At 30.6% G+C, this 21,604-nt stretch overlaps 2 protein-coding genes across 3 annotated transcripts in view; one reads left to right on the forward strand and one right to left on the reverse strand.

Annotated features, from left to right (window-relative positions):
- Positions 1-5,677, forward strand: part of LOC149886187 (uncharacterized) — a 55,884-nt gene extending 50,207 nt beyond the window's left edge. Inside the window, exon 17 of the transcript XR_016454207.1 lies at positions 5,362-5,677. The gene's annotated coding sequence lies outside the window, so the exon portion shown is untranslated. The remainder of the gene's footprint in view (positions 1-5,361) is intronic.
- Positions 5,678-12,848: 7,171 nt separating this feature from the next.
- LOC149886189 (neuropeptide Y receptor type 6-like) lies at positions 12,849-21,000 on the reverse strand. 2 transcript variants are annotated; one of them, XM_090092910.1, is made up of 3 exons: positions 20,939-20,985; positions 20,747-20,832; positions 12,963-14,949 (listed from the first exon to the last, which is right to left on the reverse strand). In XM_090092910.1, the coding sequence occupies exon 3, from the start codon at positions 14,935-14,937 to the stop codon at positions 13,633-13,635; it is 1,305 nt and encodes a 434-aa protein (XP_089949036.1). In that variant the 5' UTR covers positions 14,938-14,949; positions 20,747-20,832; positions 20,939-20,985; the 3' UTR covers positions 12,963-13,632. The 2 variants fall into 2 exon arrangements, with proteins under 2 accessions (XP_089949038.1, XP_089949036.1); XM_090092912.1 differs by lacking the exon at positions 20,747-20,832 and having other exon boundaries at positions 12,849-14,949; positions 20,902-21,000.
- Between the last annotated feature and the right edge of the window lie 604 nt (positions 21,001-21,604).

The following is a 21,604-nucleotide window of genomic DNA, read 5'->3' on the forward strand; positions in this document are numbered from 1 at the left end:
CAGGTGTCAATAAGAAAATCAAACACGTGGTGGTCTATCCTGATATTCCTTCTGCCATTAAGTCAGTACCACATGGTCCAGGAGTTTTAGTTCCTTCTCCACCTGAGAAAGGCGAGCTAGAAGAGGATATGGAAGATGTAAAAGTGGAAGACACTGATATATCTGTGACTTATGAGCCAACCTCTAGTAGGGCTTTGCCAAGACCACTCACTGAAAATCAATTAAATGACTTGACCAGAGATCTTGGTCTTTCTAAAGAGAATGCAAAACTTCTTGGTTACCGTCTTAGTGAGAACAATCTCCTCTCAAAAGAAACTACCTTCTATTGGTATAGAAACAGAGAAGAAAAGTTCGAAGTTTCTTTGAAATTGATTCTTCTAGCTCGTCGGTATATTAAAATGATGTAAAAGGCTTAATAGAGGCACTTGGCCTTCTTTACCAACGAAGAAAATGGAGGCTCTTTATTGATTCCTCTAGCAGAAACCTAAAGGCAGTACTCCTACACATTGGCAATAAAATGGCATCTGTACCTATTGGACATTCAGCCATAGTCTTGCATAGTCTTCACCATAAGCAGAAAGACTGGCCATCTCGGGAGGCATTCATAATTGGTAGCTACAACATGATAGCTGAACCACTAGTACCTCCAGAAAATGTTTTACTTTCTCCTCTCCATTTCAAACTTGGTCTGAAAAAAAAATTTGTAAAAGCACTGAATAAAGAAGGCCGAGCTTTTAAGCACTTATTGCAAAAGTTCCCACAGATCAATGATGCCAAGCTACGTGCAGGTATACTTGACGGTCCCAAAATTAGAACTCTGTTAAAGGACAATGATTTTGATATCAAAATGGTAGACGTTGAACGAGATGCATGGCGAACATTAAGCACAGTAATTGAAGGATTTCTGGGAAATAAATAAGCTCTGAATGTGTTTCACATGTCAATTAGCTTAGGAAAAGCTTCGAAAAACTGGGAACTCGCATGTCAATGAAAATGCATTTTCTCCAATCACATCTTGACTATTTTCCTGAAAAGTGTGGAGATTACAACGAGGAACAGGGTGAAAGATTCAACTAGGATTTAAAAACGATGGAGACCAGACATCAAGGACGTTGGGACATAAACATGTTAGCTGACTATTGTTGGTGTCTTAAACGCGACGAATCTATAACTTTTTACAAACGGAAGGCATTAAGAACTTCTTTCATCGAGAAATAGATTTTTTCTTTGCAGTATTCGATTATTCAAAAGTTGTTTTTAAGTTTAAAGTTAATAAAGAAGTGAAATTGAGCATTTTTTCAGTTTACAAATAGTTATTGCAATAAATTATATTACTAGAATGAAAATGAGAGATTTCTTGAAAATTATGCTTTTCTCAGAAAAAATAGGTGAGCTGTATATCAATAACCTGACCTGATTGAGCAAAATGAATGTCATATTCGGGTTTAGGAGGCTAATTTTATTAGGAATTACCTAAGAAACCCTCAGGAACAGAAAATTTTTTTAAAAACGCACCCCTGTGTTATCTACGGCGGAAAAGTATATGAGGAACCGATCGAGTGAACAGGAGTTAAGCTGTTTAAATTTATTATAACTTGAGTGAATTCCTTTCTTGTTCTTCTTTGACATATTTTGTTTATTTATATAATACAGGTTACTTATCAATACGATTATTTATCAGTATTATATTTTAAAAAACTTTAAAAAGCCAATGCTGTTATGTTAAAATCTCTGTTTTATTTACTGAGAACCGAGGTTCTTTGTAATTACAGCTATTCAGCATCGGGACCAAACTTTTGAAGAGCTGAGATCAAGAGCACAAAAAAATATCCTCCAAATATTATGCTCCGATTATCTAGTGCTTAGCCAAAACCGGCTGAAGCATAAAAAAATGTTAGAAGTAGCATGAAGAAGTTTCCTAAAACAAAGCTTTTGGTTTTGGTCGAACCCGATACAAAAAGATTCCGTTTATTTTCAAGAATGAACATACAAACAAGACAAATAAGCAGTTACCAAAATCTAACTTTTCCCGAAGGAAACCCTTCCGAAAAAGAAGGAAAGAAAATTGTGAGATATCAAGTTTCATCAGCTCAACAGCAGTGTACGTTATTCTTCTTTTCCATTTTCAATCTCATCTCATATGAAGAATTTTTACGAAGAATTCTGGAAAAAGCCAAGTCAGGAAAAGAATTTCCTGACGTGGCTTATTCTTCATTGACGTGGTTAGTACAACGATTATGACTTTCAAGTATTGCACAATCATAATCTTCTGAGTCATCATTAACATACTTTTTTAACTCTAACTTTAAAAAAATTGATTCGCTAAAACAAAAACAAAACTCAGTCAAAAAACGAGTATAAACATCACAGTCGTTCTCTGAAATTCTACTTTTTGAACAAAAGGAAAAACAATTTTGATTTTCCTCTTCCGATGAATAGATTTAAATGGTAGCCCGTAGGACAGAATTAGATGGATGAGGCATAGCGCGATTCCCTGCAAGGAAACCTCTATGGTACCTCTCAGCGCTAACTCCTCTGAGTTACCTCTGAGATAGCCTCTGAGTTACCTCTGAGCCTATGAGGTAACTCAGAGTGGTGAGCTGGCCATCGAGCAGCGCCCTCACAAGCAAGCGCCCTCGCTAGTGAGCGAGTGTAAAACAGATAGTCTATGAAGTAGCACCCTTGCAAGCAAGTGAATGAGCGGTGCCCTCGCAAGGGAGCGGGTTATCGAGCAGTAAGCGAGCAAGTCTCAGCGGTTAGGGGTAGAGACCAGTGACTGGGCGTTTACAAATTCTACTGCACTCGGCGCGAATAGCAACCAGCGAGCAGCGGGCGACAAGGTTGATGGCAACTCTTAACTAGCTACTTAACTACTCCTATGAAGCGGTTTTCTACAAATTTCGCTATAGTGTCGAGCACAATGAATATCTTTACATTGACAGACGTGGCTTCAGATGAGATAAGAGTTATATTTATAGTTATACCATTACCATTGTTTCCTAGTTATAAGCCTAAACCATGAAGGTGTTGATTTCTTGCACTGCAGTTTTCAAAGTTCAACTTGCCTGTTCAAATGTCTCAACCAGAGGTGAACATCAATATTGAAGTCCAAGTGGTTTCAGACTCTGAATCAGTTTAAAGCGTCAAAGGCGGTTCTAGTTAGCAGTCTGGTGACGTGTTAACACGCCTGCCCGGGAGCGAATGGCAAGACGGATCATAGATGTTCGTATATTCGATATTCGAGTCAACGTTTGAAAATGAATTGTATGTTTCCTAGTAAACTTATACACAATTATATATTTTTTTCTTGCCTGACTGTAGTGGAGGATTAAATCTACTATGATTGAGTCCTGTTAACAGACAATTTTATTTGCATACTTTCTTTACATGCTATATCATCAACCGATTTGGTATTCTTACATATAATCTCATCTAAAACTTCCAACATTTTAAAAATTTTCATTTTCATATTTTTAGAGTAACTAAAAAAAAATTTAAACTGTGGAAAGTAGAAGGTTTTATGCGTGGTTCATTTAGAATTAAACTGTAAGCATTCCAATGTGTTACGAAGCACTTTTTGACTATAGGCACTTTAACTCTAAAATACCATCCACAAATATCTAGTGAACCTCTGAACCAAATAAATGGTTGGGAAACCAGGTCTCTTGTCATGTATTAGAGATGAAACTATTTTATTGATTCATCGTTTAACATTAAATGATTAATTAAGAAACAAGGGCGTTATCTTCCGTTTTATTACAAGACAAAAGCAAAATTACGAAATTGTAAAATGTCATTGCTGAAAAAAAATATCATACCCTTCAAAAAGATTAAGTTTAATTGAGTTTTAAAAATGATACATGTTTACGGCATGCTATTATTTGTTGCATATAGTAGTATGGAAATGTAGTGTTGATTTTTACACCGTTATAAATATCAATGACGATGTATAGATTTAGTCTGTTTTCAAAAGAGTTTTTTTCATTACTTTACTTTTTATTGGCAGCTATACATTTAGTTAATGCATTAAATATTGTGGTAAGCTTCTACAAGGATGTCGACATTTTACAAATCGGTTGCATAAATAGAATGTTTTTGTTTCTTTTTGTATTCTCATGTTATTACCCACCGCGCGGTATGTCTTTAATTTTTAAAACTGGTTACGGTGGCAATCCAATATAAAAGTAGAAATTTTGTATATATTGTGAACTAACAATAAATACAAAATTTAAAGATATAGCATATAAGTAATGCATTCGTTCTATTTTTAGCACTTCAATCATACAACGTTCTGCTTCGTGCTGTTCTAGACAATATTCAGTTAAAAGATCTTTTTTAAGCAGCAACTTTTGGTTCATAAATGCTTTCAAAACGATTCTTCTCTATTTTTTGGACTTGAAGTTCTGTTTTTTCGATTTTAAAACATTTTTTTCTTTAAAAGCCATATTTAATGCTTTTTTTTTTCTTTTAATATAAAATCTTCGTAAATAATAGAACAACACGTCAAAGATGGCCTTTCAATTAATAAATATCATAATATAGTTCCCTATCCTAGAACTGTATTCTTAGCTATAACCTTATCTTAAGGTAGTAAAAAGTTTGAAACTATTTTTTTAAATGTTTAACTATTATCTATTTAGTATTTTATTTAAAAACTTACGTTTAGAGGCACACTAAACAAAAGCAGAAAAAAAAAAAAAGGGGGGGGGGGGAGGGGGAAGAAAATAAGAGAGCACCGTACAAAACACTTATAATAGCCGTGTTTGAAAGCCTCTCGTAGTCCATTGTTGATTTCAAATAATTGTTTATGAGTTACAGCTGGATTAAACTGCGCTCACACATAGCTCTTGTTAAAAGGATGTTTAAAATAGTTCTAAATATGATATATACATTTTGATGCAATTCTTTTAAATTGTAATCTTGAATAGTAAGCTGAAATAATTCAATAGTGACCGTAGATTTAGTTCGTTCAGGAATGATTAAAAACGCGACATGCCTAAAATCAGAAATCAATCCATATACTCTGCCTCTTTAATGGCTTTTCCATATTTTTTAGCCAAGTCAATCAAAAGTATTTTAGTTTTGTGGCAGTCAGGCTGTAATGGATTAACCAGACAAAAATCTGAAATTTTCAGCAACTTTCAATAACTTATCATAAGAACATCAATGCGAATTTTTTTTAATGTCTGAATTATTTCGCCCATCTTCTTCACCTTCATGCAGTTCCAACATTTTCTTCATTTTTGAACTTTTGCAAATATTAGTTACTACTAAAGAGCTGTTTAAACAAACTTATTCTAAATTTTCGCCCCTTCAAGTAATTTTCAAGCATGATTCTTTTATAAAACGCTTTTTCTAAAGGTATTGCAGCGTTTGGTTTTGAAGTTCATTTCAATGGTAATATTGTTTGGTTGTTCCGTTATGTTAAAATTATCTTGATCAAGAACCACAGTTAACAAGAATAACTTGGAATTATCTGGGTAACCTGGTGTAGTGGTTCAGTTGTTCTATCTGTAATACCATTATTCGACGGTCCAGGATTTATTGGCTTGTCATTTTTTGGTTATGTTGAAAACCAATTTTTTGAAGTATTTGCCAAATACTCGTTTTCAATTTTACTTTTCTTTTTTTTTTTTTTTGTTTGTTTTTTTGAAAGAGAGAGAGCTTGAACTTAAGTGATCTTTATTTCTTTTTAATGTTTTTTTGTTGTTTTAGATTTATATACCTAATTTCTAAAACATAGGATTGGTTAAATTAGGTATTTGATTAATTAGGTAAGTGATAAACCATTAAAAGTGAAAGTAAAAACATTTAAAAACTTTGAAAATTTTACTACGGCTCAAAGTTCTTTTTTTAAAAAATCCGTACTCATTTTGAAAGAAAGTTGCCAATTAAATTTATATTGCATTTATTGTATAGTTAACACTTCGCTCATATTTGTACTGTTTCAACATTTCTAAATAAACAGGTATTTCACTGAAAAAAGAAAACAAAACATTGTGCTTAAAAATAGAATTTTTTTTGGCTTTTTAAAATGTTTGCTGTAATCATCCCAGTCCAAATTCTTAATTAGTTCAGTTTCCAGCACAAAATTCCGTAAGTAATTTTTCCAGCACAACTCCGTAAGTAATTTTTCCAGCACAAAGCTTCTTTTTTAAAGTAATTTTTAACAATTCAAAATTGTTAAAATGCTCCTGAACATGCAAGTTCTTGCATTTTCTAGAGCATTCTTATCAATTACTGTATGGCTGTATTTTATTACAGTAAAAGGTTATTTTACTCAGCAATACAAATGGCTGAAACCTGTTTGCTAGACCTTTTTAGGTCAACTGAAAGTCATGTTAAAAGTATTGAAAGAAACTCAAATTTTGCATTGACGATGCTTAGAAGGTAAGAAAAGATTACAAATTTTCATAATTATTTCCGAAGTTATTTGTAATTAATGTACTCAAAGTTGTAAATAATGTACAAATACTAAAAGTAATAGTAAATAATGTACTTATCTAATAAAAATAATAATAAAAAAAACAGTTTAAAGTGACACTAGTGCAAGTAAAACTGTTATTCTTATAGTTCAAGACATAAAATCCAGCGTTAACTGCTGAAAAGCAGACTCCAAACATAATTGACAGCACTTCAAAAAAGGCCGATATAGGAATTACAAAAATTATCTTGGTATAGAAGACTCCTTTCGATCATTGATTTTGTGGTCTAAGATGTAAAAAAATTTGCATTTCTTAGATATTGGACGTCAAAAGAAAGAAGAAGAATTAAAATTCAAGAATATTATCTCCATGATCTACAATGGTGATAAAAAAGTGCTTAAAAGATTCTTTAAAGCCAGCATGCTTGACTAACCTACCAAGCCAATATCTAATATTCTCTCAAAAAAGCAAAAGACTAACTATATAATTAACTTAAAGTAAGAAATTCTATTCGTATAAACTAGTGAACTTAGGTCACTGTAAAATTTAAAATCCAAGACATGAACCAAACATAAATTTTGCTTTTCGTTTTCAATCCAAAGCTTTACTTTGGATTGAAAATGAAAACAACGGAAAAAAACATTCACACCGTTAGGATATTGAGACAAATGATGGTGGAGCAATCCAAAGTTCCAGGTGAAACTTGTGGAATAAATCAATTGAAAATTTAAAAAAAAAAAAAAAAAGGCGGAATGTCTAAAACCTAACCTTAACCTAAAGCATATCTTACCATTTCTTTATTTGGCCAAGTCACATGAATAGAAAATTATTGGAAATAATTGTATAATCTTGTACATTGCTTGTAAAATCAGTTTAAAGAAAATCAGCCAAAAATTTTTTAAAATTTTTGAGAGAGTTGCAACAGAGAGTTGCAAATAAACAAAATTGTTTTCAAACTTTGTAGTTGGATCAAAATGAACCATCTGCCAAAACTTTACAGCTTTGAGTAAGTTTTAATAAACATTCTAAATACAATTCATTCACATGTACATATAAAAAGTTCTCCAGTCTAAAGGCAAATAAAATATTCTTTAATGATTTCTGAAAATAACAGCGGCTCAAAAAAATGATTTGCATTTGGTTGAGGTCTTGGCTAAAGCAAATAAGTTATCATAATATGAGTAATTTCACTAACATTTTGGTTAAAACGAGAAATGAAAATTTTTTATATTATATGCTTGGAAGATTTCGTTTCTAGATACAACCTTTATGATTTTTCCATTTTCATAATTGCTAAATCATCAATGATTGGGTATAAAATATGAACCATTGATGATTTAGCTATTGTAAAGGTGAATATAATATGTAAATGGTCATTCCTAATATTATATTTCATAAACATCACCTCAATCCAAATACAGAAGGCTATCTGTTAATCTTCCCAACTATGGAAGTCCCAGAAGCTGTTATAAAGTTAGGAAACACCAGTTTAAGCTGTATTGGAGAAGGTATTAAAAACTTAAAAGAATTAAAAAATGCTCATTTACCTTCGGTCGATTTTTCTGAAGACAAGATTGTTTTTGAAGCTACCTGTCAATATTTGTCTTTTTGAGTAGTTAATTGATTGTTTAAAAAATTCAATGCTACTAGATCAGCTGCACTGTACTCCCTATTTAGCATTACCATGTTTGATACTTCAATGGGAATGTTTTTGAGATAGAACAAGTTGCAGAAGCTCTCTTCATTCGCACTGATTTAAGATGTTGGTAAACGTTTTGGTAATATATTGAATTTCAAAAAAAGCTTTATCATTCTGCTTGCTTTCACCAAACCAAAATACTCCTAACATAACACTATATATTTCTTCTCATATGGCAAAATATTCAGGGTTAGTCTCTTAATTGAATAAGCAACAGAAATTCTCTACTTGGTTTTTAAATGGGTCACTTGGTTAGTAAAAACAAGTTAAATATGTTGTTAAAAGAAGCAGCAAGAAACTAGTAATCAAATAGTAACAGTCATTTTAAATTTATTTTGTCATTCTTAAAGCAAACAAATTGTAAAACTTAGATACGAAAAGTTTACTCAGAAAAGATTTTTTAATTTTAATGGTAATCTGATAAATTATTTTTTGTATAAATTTTTAACAACATCAGAATATATACATATATATATATATATTGATGTTGTTAAAAATTTATTCGAACATACATTTTATCTAGAAATAGACTAACTTTTTAGACTGACATTAATTGATATCACTCTAAGTTTTGTTTTCAAGAATGAACATTTAATTACTTTTGCAGCGTACAATTTGTAGTGAAGGAATGACTCCTCTGAAATATGATCTTGTTTTTCCATTAACTTTTGTATGTTTTATTTTTTTTTACTTAAATATTGTATACATAAAAAATACGGTATAATTATATGACTGATAAATTTCCATAAAGCCTTTGCGTTAGTTATCTAAAGTTTGTATTTCAATCAAATACGCAACAATTAAATGCTTAATTTTCCTAATTTAGTTGAGAGATTTTTGATTTGCATTATCCCAGTGTTTTTTACTTTCTTTCTGCTAACACTCCACCTAAGCGTTAGTTAAGTGTAAAAGTATTTTAATGGAAGATTTTTATATGTTAAGTGTAAAAGTATTTTAATGGAAGATTTTTCTATGTTAAGTGTAAAAGTATTTTAATGGAAGATGTTAAGTGTAAAAGTATTTTAATGGAAGATTTTTCTATATTAGTAAAACTTTTAGTAAATACTTGATATTTCTAGTTCAGATTTAATGAGACCATTACGCTTAATTCTAGCTTCTGAAGTTTTATGTTGGGTTCCAGTTTAGTTGGGTTCCAGTTTAGCTTCACTCTCAGCTCCCCTTATTGTGTTATAAATATTACATTTTCATTTTTCAGCAGTAATATTAAGGCACTTAATCCGTATTTAGCCGGAAATCCAGGTTGGGAAATCAGTTTGTTTTAAATTCAAAGATTAAGTAGACCTTTCAGATGTTTAACATTAACTAGTAAACTTTATCAGTCACCTTCCATTTTGGAGCCAATAAAGCTTTTGGAAACATTTTTTGAAAATATATTTCTGACATTTCAATAGAGGTAATGAAAAAAATTATCTTCAACAAAAGCATTATTTCTTCTTTGAAGCTGTTTCTGTAATTTAATAAATTTTTCAGAGATATTAGCCATATAACTCATGCTTTACCATCGACCATAAACAGATAACTCATGTCAGGGTTGTAGGTTAAAAATTTTTTTAGACAGTTCACTTTTGAGAATCATCTCACTTCAATGTGAAGTAAAAGTCTCACACGTTCTGCCTTTTTTTTCTTCAAATAAAGCGTGCATAGCTTTAATAGCTTAAAAAGTTGATCTCATTTGGCATTAGCTTATTTGTATTAATTCGCTTTATAATCAAGTGCATTACTTTGATTAGAATAAGTAAAACAATTTTAGTTGCCACTTTTTACCTGTGAATAGTACCATACATTTAAACAATTTCCAGATTCTAATTTCTTTACCAATTTTAAGCAACCACTTTTCTCGACCCTCACATTAGGAGAGCAATCTGCAGATGCCTACTTCCGAGCTAACACAAAACGTACAAGTACTTTCGAAAAACTTTGGAAACGTTCTTAGAACGTTCTTAGAACGTCTCCGACCGTTACTAACGCTTTACGAAAGTTTCTTGAACGTTTTGTGTTAGCTTAATTATTTCTGCTTCATTAAATGCATTTTTTCTTTTTAATAAAGTGGGCTCAGATTTTCCCAATGAAATATTGGAATGCCTTTTTACAAAAGAATAATACCAGTTTTTATCTGGCAACTGGTATGTTTTATCAAATTTATGCTTTAGTTTATTTTGAAAAACAAAAAAAAAGCAATTTTTTGTACCATTTCAATTATTAATCCGTATAAAACCTGGCTACATTTGAAAATATAATTTTTTAACTCTTTTTCTTGTGCAGCTGAGAATATGCATTTTGCTCCACAAATCCATTTTATCAAAACTTCTTTCTTGAGACATTCAATCTAAGTGTTTTTGGACACAGAATGAACAATAAATGCTTGAAATTATTAAGTTTTCTTTTCTTTTATGGCTTTTTGTATATCATTTAATTGATATTTTACTATTGTTTTTTGATTTTGTGGCATCAAAAACAAAATAAAAATAAAAGATATTTTAAACACTTTAAACACTTAGAAGCTTAATAGCCTCTTTTTAGCACTGCTTTTACAGCAGTTTTGATGATTTTTGGAAATTGTGAGATGGCGATTTTTTTTGTAACGTGAGTTAATATCTAAAACATGAAAATAATTTTGAATTTGAAAAAAAAAACTTTTTTTGCTGCTTTTTTTTACCCTTAAAACTTTCTTTTCTTTAGACTGTTTTTAGTTTTTGTGCTTAATAGGTTAATAATCTGCAACCTCCATGGAAGAGCGTGATTAAGTATTATACAGTCAAGCAAACTAAAATTAAAGTTCTAATAAAAATATTTTACTTATAATTTAAGTTACTTAGAATTTAGTATAACAGACAACATGTAGCAAAATGACGTGATTTAAACATTAAAGTTAAAATAGTCAAATAGTATTGTTAAGCGAGAGTGTCAAGATGTCAAATCTTGACACTCTCGCTTAACAATACTTTATGAACATCAAAAGCCCAGTTTAGCAAAAAATAATGCCCTCAAAAGGCAGCCAAAAAATGGGCACAAATATGATTAAAAATGTAAGTTTGTAAAGAGTCTATGTTTAAAGTTGTCTGGTCAACAAGCTATAATAGTACAGTCACAAAAACGATTTAAAGCGAGTGTCAAGATTTGACCGTTAAGAACACCAAAAGCCCTGTAACTCAGCTACCGCAAAATATTTTTAATTGAAATTTTGCATACATAGAGACATACCCGTGGGTTAAAATTCCACCATTTTTCAGTAGATTCAATGGAATTAATTCTTTTTCACATAAACACGTCCAAAAACCTCTGAATCAAAACCTCAAAGCCAATTTATTTCTCCAGACGTACTAAATGGATTTCTAAACTGCCTCTACAGGATGTGAAAACATGTTTTCTATCATCCTGTACAGAAGGTGTTCTCTGGTCAGCTGGTTACATAGTATCCCCGGAAAAACAATAGTGCGTCGTTTCCCAAATATTCCTACAGTTTTTTGTAATTTTTAGCGTAAGTGCTAATCCCCCAAACTAACTACTTACCTCATACGCACGCACACAAATTAAACTTCATGTTCAACGCATTAGAAAACAATAATCTTTATCGCGCATGCAGGTTAAAGTTCGATGTTTCCCGATGCGGTAAAAATTAAGTTTAAACTTTCAATAATTTGTCATTATATAAATGTTCACTAGAAATTCAAATTTAATATCAGAAAGGTATGTGTCAATCTTGAATTTCGGACTTCCTTGAAATTCCATTTCTTCATCCTATTCTATTTGCCATTAAAAAAAAACACTATGCTACGGCTCTTTTTTGTTCATTTATGGCTCTTTTTTGTTCATTTTTTTGTTAAAACAACAAACAATAGTCTAAAAAACTCAAAGTTCAATTGAGTTTTTTTGACCATCTTTCGATGAGGTATTGAGCATTCATTTTAAGTTTCTTTTGTCTGCAATCATTGGTAAAAGTTTCCAGTGCTTTTTGAATCTTATTAAAGCTTCTTAGAACAATTCCAACCACTAATATTTTGACTGCACTCTTGAGAACAATCTACATCTATAGCAACACTGGACCTGTTAATGATGAATATTACAGCTTACCATTGCCAAACTTATGATTTTGTAATTCATATGTAATGATTTTGATATCTTTTTTCTACATAACTTTTTCTTTCAGAATTTCTAAAAACTTCCATCATCGTCCTAGCTCATGGATGAACTATTAAAAATCTGAAATAATTATTTTATTTATAGTACTTCTATTTTAATGCTAGAATCAATTCTAGATAACTCTAGTCATTGATCTGGTTCTTGTTCCTGATATTTTGCTGGTTTAGTTTTTATTCTGGTATCTGTTTTGATTCTTATTCTAGTTGAATATCATGAAATTTTTTGTATCCGTGCAGAGGTGATTAAAACTGAAGATTTCTAAAATAGAACTTGTCAGAATCAAAGCCCAAGTTTTTTTTAAAAGATTTAAATCTGAAAAGTATAGTAATTGCTTTCTCATACCAAGATGGCAAGGAGGCGATAGAAGTATTTAGGACGGATTTAATTTACATGGGGTTGGTTTGTGCTATATATATACCCGGTAATAACTTAATCTGTTACAGTGTATCCTTCATACCCTTACACACGTTTTTATTAATATTTAAAATCAGTACTTTTCTATGAAGACATGAATTCATTGAAATTTATTTTTATCCGTAACTCTCTCTCTAAAAAACAGTCAGTTTAATTTTAGACAATTTATTATATTATCTTTTATCATAATTTCAAACACCTTTGTCAAGCTTTCAAATGACCTTAAAGAACTTCAGATTTAAGAGCGTTGAATCACTTTAATATTGCTTCTTTTACAGTCCGTTGTGTCTTAGGCTTTCCTAATTTTGTAAGAGTTAGTGCAGCTCATATTAACAATTTATATCGAAATCTTCATAAAGCACTGTGAAAAACATCATTTTGTGAAGCGTATTTGGTTAAAATATTGCTTTAATCTGAAAAGTATTAAAAACTGGATGTAAACACGTTCAACATTATCAATTCATCCAACACGTTCACAGATTCCACATGTAACGTAGTCAAAACATTCTTTTTTAAAAATGGTTTTAGCATTTAGTGCCTTTTTCACTTTAAGTTTTATTCCTGTTCTATATATGGGTCTTTAGCGCATTAAGGAAATTGAAAGTGTTTCTTAATGCGTATCAAAATCTTCATGAAGCACTGTAAAAAATATCTTTTCGTGGAGAATTTTCTTTTTTGAAAAATACCGCTTTGTGAAGTATTAAAAACTGGGTGCCAACACGCTTAACATATTCAATACATTCAACACGTTCACACGTTCAATACTTAACGCAATCAACACGTTCTTAGACTTTTTTAAAAATAGCTTTAGTATTTAGTGTCTATTTTACTTTGTGTTTTATTCCTGTTCTTTCCGTATATCAAGAAAACTGAAGGAGTTTCTTCTAAAAGAATTCCGTTTTTTGTGCTAAGAATATTCAACTGAATGAGTGATTAAGACTTACTACGAGATGACGACATTTTTAATGAAGAACGCGTATTTAGAAAACAGAGCAAGTTTTTCAATTGAGATCTGAATTTACCATCTACCACTAAATATATAATAGGATTTACAGCAGCATGAAATCCGTACGGAATCTCAGATATCATTTTTAAAAACCGTATCACGTTTTGATTCTTGATGTTGCTCAGATCATAATTTTCATTGATAATCCAAACAACTCGGTTTGGAAGAACTAATATTGCAAACATCACTAAAATCGAAATGAGCATAATCATCGTTTTTTTATTTTTAACCACGCGTAATCTTTGCTGCTCGTCGTGTAAAACTTTGCTCTTTATATAAGCTTTTTTCAGCCAAACAATCATTATTGTATAAAGAACAGCTAGCAAAGCTATTGGTATGAGGTAATATACTAAAAACAATACCCATCTGTAAACGCTAGAATTACTTTTGCTCCATTTTTCTTCACATGTTGTAAAGTTCCCGAGCTGAAGAACTACCAACGGCGGAACAACTAAAAGTAAACCTGCCACTACGTTGATGCTCACAGCTATTATCAATCTGGATTTACTTAAAGTTGCACTGAACAGGTGTACAATACCAAGATATCTATCTATTGCAACAATGACTATGAAACCTACAGCTATATTAGCGCTCGCAGCTTGTACAGCTCGAAGAACTTTACAAAGAAATAAACCATACAACCATCGGCATGTCCATGTCTCAGGTATACTTATAATAGTTTGGATAACCGCGAACAAAAAGTCAGAAATAGCTAAGCATGTAATTAGTAGGCGAAATCTAGAGAGCTCTCCCCAACCGATATATCCAAAGCCAATCACAAACCCATTGCCAACCAAAGCAAGTGCTGAGGATATAAGATTTGAGATACCTATTGCTTTATTTGACAAGTTATCACAAAGAAATGTTACGGTATCTTCTTTTCCTTGTTTTACAAATGCACAAATAGTGGTCATGTTTGGGTTTGTGCAGGAGCAACTCTCCGCCGAAAATCCAAGTAATTGACAAACTTCTTTAAGAGTTATCTTTGTAATATCAACTGTCTGATTGGTTATTACAGACTGGGATAAAGCATAAACTGTTGTAGAAATAAAATCCTCATTGGTTTTATCTGACTTATCTCTATCGGTCATAACTATCTCAGTAGCTATCATAGATTTAATTGAAGTGTAAATTGTTGTAGCAGAAAAATCCTCAGTGGTTAAGTTTAAGTTTGTTTCGCTGCCATTAATGCAAACAACCATAATCGATGCAATGAAGACCAGAAAGCGCATCTTAAACTATAGCTAAAAAACAGAAAACGGTTTTGGAATCATTTTGCTAACTAGTTATATTTAAAGCAACTTTTATCATTTTCTGGTGATAAACAACCCTAAAAAACTCCCTTATCTTGCAACTGTAATCAAGATTATCGTTTTGAGATTGATTTAGTAATAATTTACAACAATTAAACATTTTATTAAAGTATATTAATGGAAAAATAAGTATTTTAATATTTTGGAAATAGCTTCAACAGTTGGTTGGGTAATTTTCACTTTTTATCCTTTTTTTATCTTTAAATAATAAGAGTTTTTCTTTGCAAATCTCAAAGAAAAGTATGTTCTTCACTTTCTTTCCCTTTATTCTTCTGAACATTTAAACTTTGTTAAAGTTTTTTAAACATGTCTTCTTGTATACTGTCAATTTTTTTTTTTTTTTTTTTTTTTTTTAGTTTTACATTTAATTAGTCGTAATATAATAAAGTCCGTGATATATGCTCTCGTAATACAACAAAATCCATGACAAATGTTCTCGTAATACATCAAAATCCGAGATATATGCTTTCGTGATGCAATAAAATCCGTGATATATAGACTAATTTAAATAAAAACTTGGTATCTGATAGAAGATCTAATGATCTTGTCGCCAGAACCATAAAAAGTTATAATAGAATATAACTTAAGCCATTGATAGATATAGACAAATAAAAATGACAAAATACAAAAAACAAAAGAGCGTGTTTACACAAATTTCTTAATTTTAAAAGTATTTCAACATATTGTCATTAAAGAGAATGAATTTTTTTAATTTCTTTTTAAAGACTGGGCAGGTAATTGATAAATCAAAATTAGGTAAAACAATTTTGTTACAGAGATTGGGTGCACGATAAGCTATACAGAACTGATTGAATTTTGTTCGACAAAAGGGTTCAAAGAGTGAGTTATCATTTTGTAGTGTATACTTATTTTTTGTTTTTAAGGTAATAAAATCTTTAAAAACGTGTAAGGACGGATTGATTTTACATTGAAAAATAAAGCATAATATTTTATATACATTCACTTCATAAATGTTAAGTACTTTTATATTTTTGAATAAAAACTTTGAATGCGTAAATCGATTTTCAAAACAAACTAAGCGTAATGCGTCATACTTGGTCATACTTACCATACCATACATGGTCATACTTACCATGATTAAATTAAATCTATTGTCAGTCTCTTAGTTGCACTAAAGTAGATTTCTTTGGTCTCCAACATCCTTTTTTTTTATCAATAAAAAAAAGATGTTGGAGACCAAAGAATCCTTTGCTGTCAGAGGGGGTTTACAATACTTCATTCGAATTGCAAAACTAACACTATGTTTGCACATAATTTTGTGAAAGAAATCTTGACAACTACATATATTATGTGATCAATTTTCTTTGTTGTTGAACTTAACTAAGGTCTAGACTGCAAAGCTTTTTGTTTGAACTGATCAAAAAAATTTCATTTCATTTGTTTGATTAAATCTATATTTGTCTGAATATCTTTTATTTCACCGTTTGCAGGTAACTATCATTCAGTTGGTTCATCTTTTTGGTTGGATGAGATTGATTTGTTGGTCTTGGCCCACTGATAATCTTTTGTCAAAAAGTTAGTGTAACTTTCGGTTCGTTGCTGTATTTTTTTCATGTTAGTTATATGTTCATTTGACCATTCTGCAACCTTCTCAAATGCAACCTCTTTAAATCTTGAGAACTGATGCTTTTCCATTATGTATTTTTATTCATCACTTCTCTGTTAAATAATTCAAGAGTATTATTTTTATCATTATTTTATTAGTATTTGGTGTGAAATATTTAAAGCCTTCATACCAATTTTTATGAGGATTCTGCAGCAAAATGCCATGAAAATTCTGGTTCTTTTTTTCTATTTCTCAAAAAAAAACTCGAAGCTTTTTTAAAGATCTCTTTATTCTGACATTTTTTTGCAATCTTTCTTTATCCTCAATAAATTCATCTTAATGGTTAAATACTTCAGGTTCATACTTTCCTGATTGATTTTTGCCTGACCATAAGAAATAATTTCTTATGTAAGTTCGAAATTAGCAGTTTATTTTTATTGAAACACATGATCATTCGAAACACATGAAAACGGCAATCCATATCAATGGTGCCAACTAGTTAGACAGGAACCTTGTCAATTTGATTTGTACGAAGCATCAACATGAAATTTTTCTTTTACTGAAGTTTGACATAAAAGTCTTTTTGTTGATACAAAAATTTTGAATTGTTTTGGACATAATCATTTTCTTGCTCTTCATCTGAAACATCAGAGTAAACAATTTTGTAATTTACTATGAAAGATTTGTAATTTACTATGAAAGACTTTGTAATTTACTATGAAAGATTGTCGCTGCTGAGATTATCATTGTCGCTGCTGAGAATATGAAAGATTCATTGTCGCTGCTGAGAATATTATTGTCGCTGCTGAGAATATTATTGTCGCTGCTGAGAGTATCATTGTCGCTGCTGAGAATATTATTGTCTATGCACTGCCATTTTTTTCAAGATCGAAATATAATTTTGTAGTTGTTTTATTTGGATTTGGTGGCCAGTATGTGCAAGGGTTTTTAAATTTCTTTTTGGTTTAATTAGTATGTAACACATTTTGTTGATTTCAGTCTTTAAAAAATTGAGATGCCTTCTTCGAACCTATTGTTTCTGTCATGTTCATGTCTATTTTCAATTGTGTAAATGATCAGATTGTCAGCTAAATCAAATAAAAGATGCAAACTGAAGCATCACATTGTTCTTTTAGGTTCACATTTAAACTTGAAAAAGAATAAATAAAAAGGAGAGAAGGAAGGAGAAAGAGAAAGTGGGAGAGAGAGAGAGAGAGAGAGAGAGAGAGAGCCTCTCTCTCTCACTTTCTTTCTTTCCCTCTCTCAGAGAGGGAAAGAGAGAGAGAAGAAAAGAAACGAAAAGAAAAGAAAAGAAACGAAAAGAAAAGAAAAGAAACGAAAAGAAAAGAAAAGAAACGAAAAGAAAAGAAAAGAAACGAAAAGAAAAGAAAAGAAACGAAAAGAAAAGAAAAGAAACGAAAAGAAAAGAAAAGAAACGAAAAGAAAAGAAAAGAAACGAAAAGAAAAGAAAAGGAACGAAAAGAAAAGAAAAGAAAAGAAACGAAAAGAAAAGAAAAGAAACGAAAAGAAAAGAAAAGAAACGAAAAGAAACGAAAAGAAAAGAAAAGAAACGAAAAGAAAAGAAAAGAAACGAAAAGAAAAGAAAAGAAACGAAAAGAAAAGAAAAGAAACGAAAAGAAAAGAAGAGAAAAGTGAAGTAGAAAATTAGTTAGAGCAGAAAGGAAAGAAGAAAATGCCTGAAATGTTTTTACGTCTTCAAGTTAAACAATGCGGTATGCACTTTCAACAAGATAGGGCATCTGCTCATTGTTAATTTAAAAGTCATAGCGTTTGATGCCCATCAAAAGATATTGCGCCAATTATATTTCAACTTAGGGAGGTATGAAGGAGGTTAGGGTTGTGGGACTATTTTTTTGGTTAGGAAAGGCCAATGTCTGGTGAATATTTGGTTAGGAAAGGCCAAGGTTGTGTTTTCCGTCCTCTTATATTCTATTACACAATTTATCTCAATATAAGTTCTAGTGTGTAATCGTTAGCACTCTTTTATTCGTTACGTTCGTAAAATTACAAATGATACTTTCTTACTCTTCTTTAAGTGTTTAATTCTGTTTTTATTAAGTACTCCTCTTTTTATTCTTCTTCTTTTTAACGAATATATTTTCTTTTTCTTTAATTGAAACGGCCGTTTATTTTTCTTTCACTAACATTTCTTCGGATTTTTCTGTTTACTTCTTAACTTCTTCTGTTTATCAAGTTATTCTTCTTTTTCATTTTAAACAATATAAAACTTCTTGATTATTCAAAAAAACCTTTATAAAGATTTTCTCTCTAAAAATTCTTTTTAAGAACTTAAAAACTCTCTTTTACTTATTTTTAAGACTCTCTTTTTACTTCTCTGAAAAAAACTCCATCTCCCTTCCGTAAAACTCTGTCTTCCCGTAAAACATTTTTTTTTTTTTTGAGCTTTTAAAGTTTTTGCTTGTTTTCGGTTGCGATATCTTTTCATCATTTATTTATGTCAGGTTGATTAAGATTCCATGTGTACGCCTTTTTCAAGTCGTTGTTTTTAATTTTGCTTCATTCCGCTTACATCTTGTTATTTATTTATATGACAGGTTGATGAGTTTTCGTGTGCACGTCTTTTCCCAATTGTTGTTTTTAACTTTTCTTCATTTTGCTTTTATCTTCTTATCATTTATTCATATGACAGGTTGATGAGTATTCGTGTATACGTCTTTTCCTGATCGTTGTTTTTAAAGTTTTTTTTTTTCATTTCGCTTTTATCTTTAATCAATTATTTACATGGCAGGTTGATGAGTCTTTGTATGTACGTCTTTTCCCGATCGTGGTTTTTAAATTAATTCTCCCTCCTCACATTACGTAGAATAAAAGATGTGAATTATCAAAGATTTTTTTATAAAATTTAAATCATTTTTGACCTGTTTAGTACCAATAGGCGTCGGTGGTTTCAGCTGAACATTACTGGAGATCAGCTGGCATTCAAGTTAGAATAAGAGTTTGAACCGTACGTTCCGACCTTGTGGAAGTAAAAGCCTACTTTTCTACCTTCTTGAATAAAGTTATCCCATTTGCTACACGCAATCAAAAGAGCAACCTGCCTTACAATCGTGTTTGTCGTCTACAATAGGGCACCTTCTATATTAGCTTTAAGTACAGATATTTTAGTTCTGATTTTAGATCGTAACCTAGGACCATTTTATCTTAACTAAACCTAATTGAGACTTGTAGTTTCAGCTCTCTGGAGTTTTTACAATTGACATAAATAAATTTTTAATGTTTGCGGTCGGGTTTTTTTTGCTGATACAGCGAAAAAAACAGCTATTGTAAAAATAGCTCGAGAGCTATTGTACACTGAAATCTTATTCACCATTCCATCCCTACCCCTCATCCGCTTTATTACTTTTAGCTTCAAAGGGAGTTAAATACAAGTTTGAGTTTTTCAAATTTATTAACTCTCGAACTCGTAGGGCCCTAATCAAACGGGTAAACAATGAGATATCTAGGTAGTTAAAATAACTAAATTTTTTTCTCTAAATGTTTATTTTATATATACTAAATTTTTCTTTTCTTAAATTAGGACTTTCTTAAAGCATAGGACTTTTGTTAAATTGAAAAAAAAATCGGCAAAATATTCAGAGGATTTGTTTGAGTTTATAAGTTAAGATTTTCTTAAATTAGAATAATTCTCTTCTTGGATTGGCCTTTTTATATTTTGCCAGTTAAGGGGGAATGAATAAAAAATATCGAAAAATATAAAACATTTTTTATTTTTCGATATTTTTAGAAGCAATAAAAGAAAATATTTCTAAAAAAAGGAAAATGGTGGGATAAACAAGTGTTTATTACACTGCAATCATTAGTTATTAGAATCTTCTCTGCTGTCTACTGCGGTAGAGAAAGATTGAATAGCTGAAGACAAATTTTTTGAATCACAATGTTTTCTTTGACACTCGTGTGTAACAATTTAAAACACATCAAGCCACTATTTGCGATTTTAGCTTCCCTGCAAATTATTTTCTTGTTCACTTGCAACTTATTGATCAGAAAAAACTAAAGTAGGTCATAGTTTGTTAAAAGAGCTATGCATATTAGTTTTTTTGTTGAATTCAATTATTCATCATATCGAAGCATTTTGCTTAAAATATTTTGAAATTGTAAATCAAAAATCTATTTATTCACCTTAAAGTCTGTAATTGGCTATGAAAGATTCATTGTCGCTGCTGAGAATATTATTGTGTGTGTACTTAAGGTGAATACCTTAAAGTCTGTAATTGTTAATAAGTAAAGTGTGTGAAAATATACAAATATATAAATAACAAATTAACAATACTTACATTAGAGCCTGTAATTGTTAAAAGCAATAATAATCACCTTATAACTGCTTTTGCCGAGATGTAGACATATTATATTCACTTTATTACAAGCCAGTATGTAACAAATATTTGTATATGAAATTTAAGTCATTCACTATGTTATTAGTTTAATGAAATCAAGTAACATTAATTATGCACGAAAACTTTTATTTTACCTCGGACATTTAAATCCCAAACATTAATTAAAGATAAGAAAACACTTCTCAAGAAACTTCGCTAAGACCTCAAGTGCACAAAAATGCAAGCCAAAAGCGAAAATAAAATTGGAAATAATAATAAAAAAAACTATTGCTTTTTGTTAGATAAGATAAGTCAATGTGATAATGATAAATCAATGATTCCCCTTATGAATTGCATTGGATTTTCTAGAATTTTATTGACAGTCTAAATATGTTTTTAATTTGCATTCAATTCTACATGAAAAACACTTTTTAAAACAAATGCCAAAATAACTGCTAAAATTAAAGTTTTATTTTGTATGAAGTGGGGCTGAATAATCGAAAAGGTTAGAATGTTGTAATGCGAATTTTAAAAACATGCTTAATGTAGAACGTGCTTAATATCGGATCAAATTACTGAATATTCTAAACTTTTACATTCTATTAAATAAATAAGAGGTCAATTCTAAAGAAGCAAGTAAGTTATCGAATGCAAACAGTTGTCG

The sequence above is a fragment of the Hydra viridissima genome, unplaced genomic scaffold, assembly GCF_058129835.1.
Source record: "Hydra viridissima isolate aposymbiotic clone 2 unplaced genomic scaffold, HvirCarnegie_v1 scaffold_7, whole genome shotgun sequence".
NCBI classification, from domain to species: Eukaryota; Metazoa; Cnidaria; class Hydrozoa; order Anthoathecata; family Hydridae; genus Hydra; species Hydra viridissima.

Excerpts from the sequence above, each read along its gene's own strand:
- LOC149886189 (XM_090092912.1), bottom strand. The coding sequence starts at position 14,937 with ATGCGCTTTCTGGTCTTCATTGCATCGATTATGGTTGTTTGCATTAAT.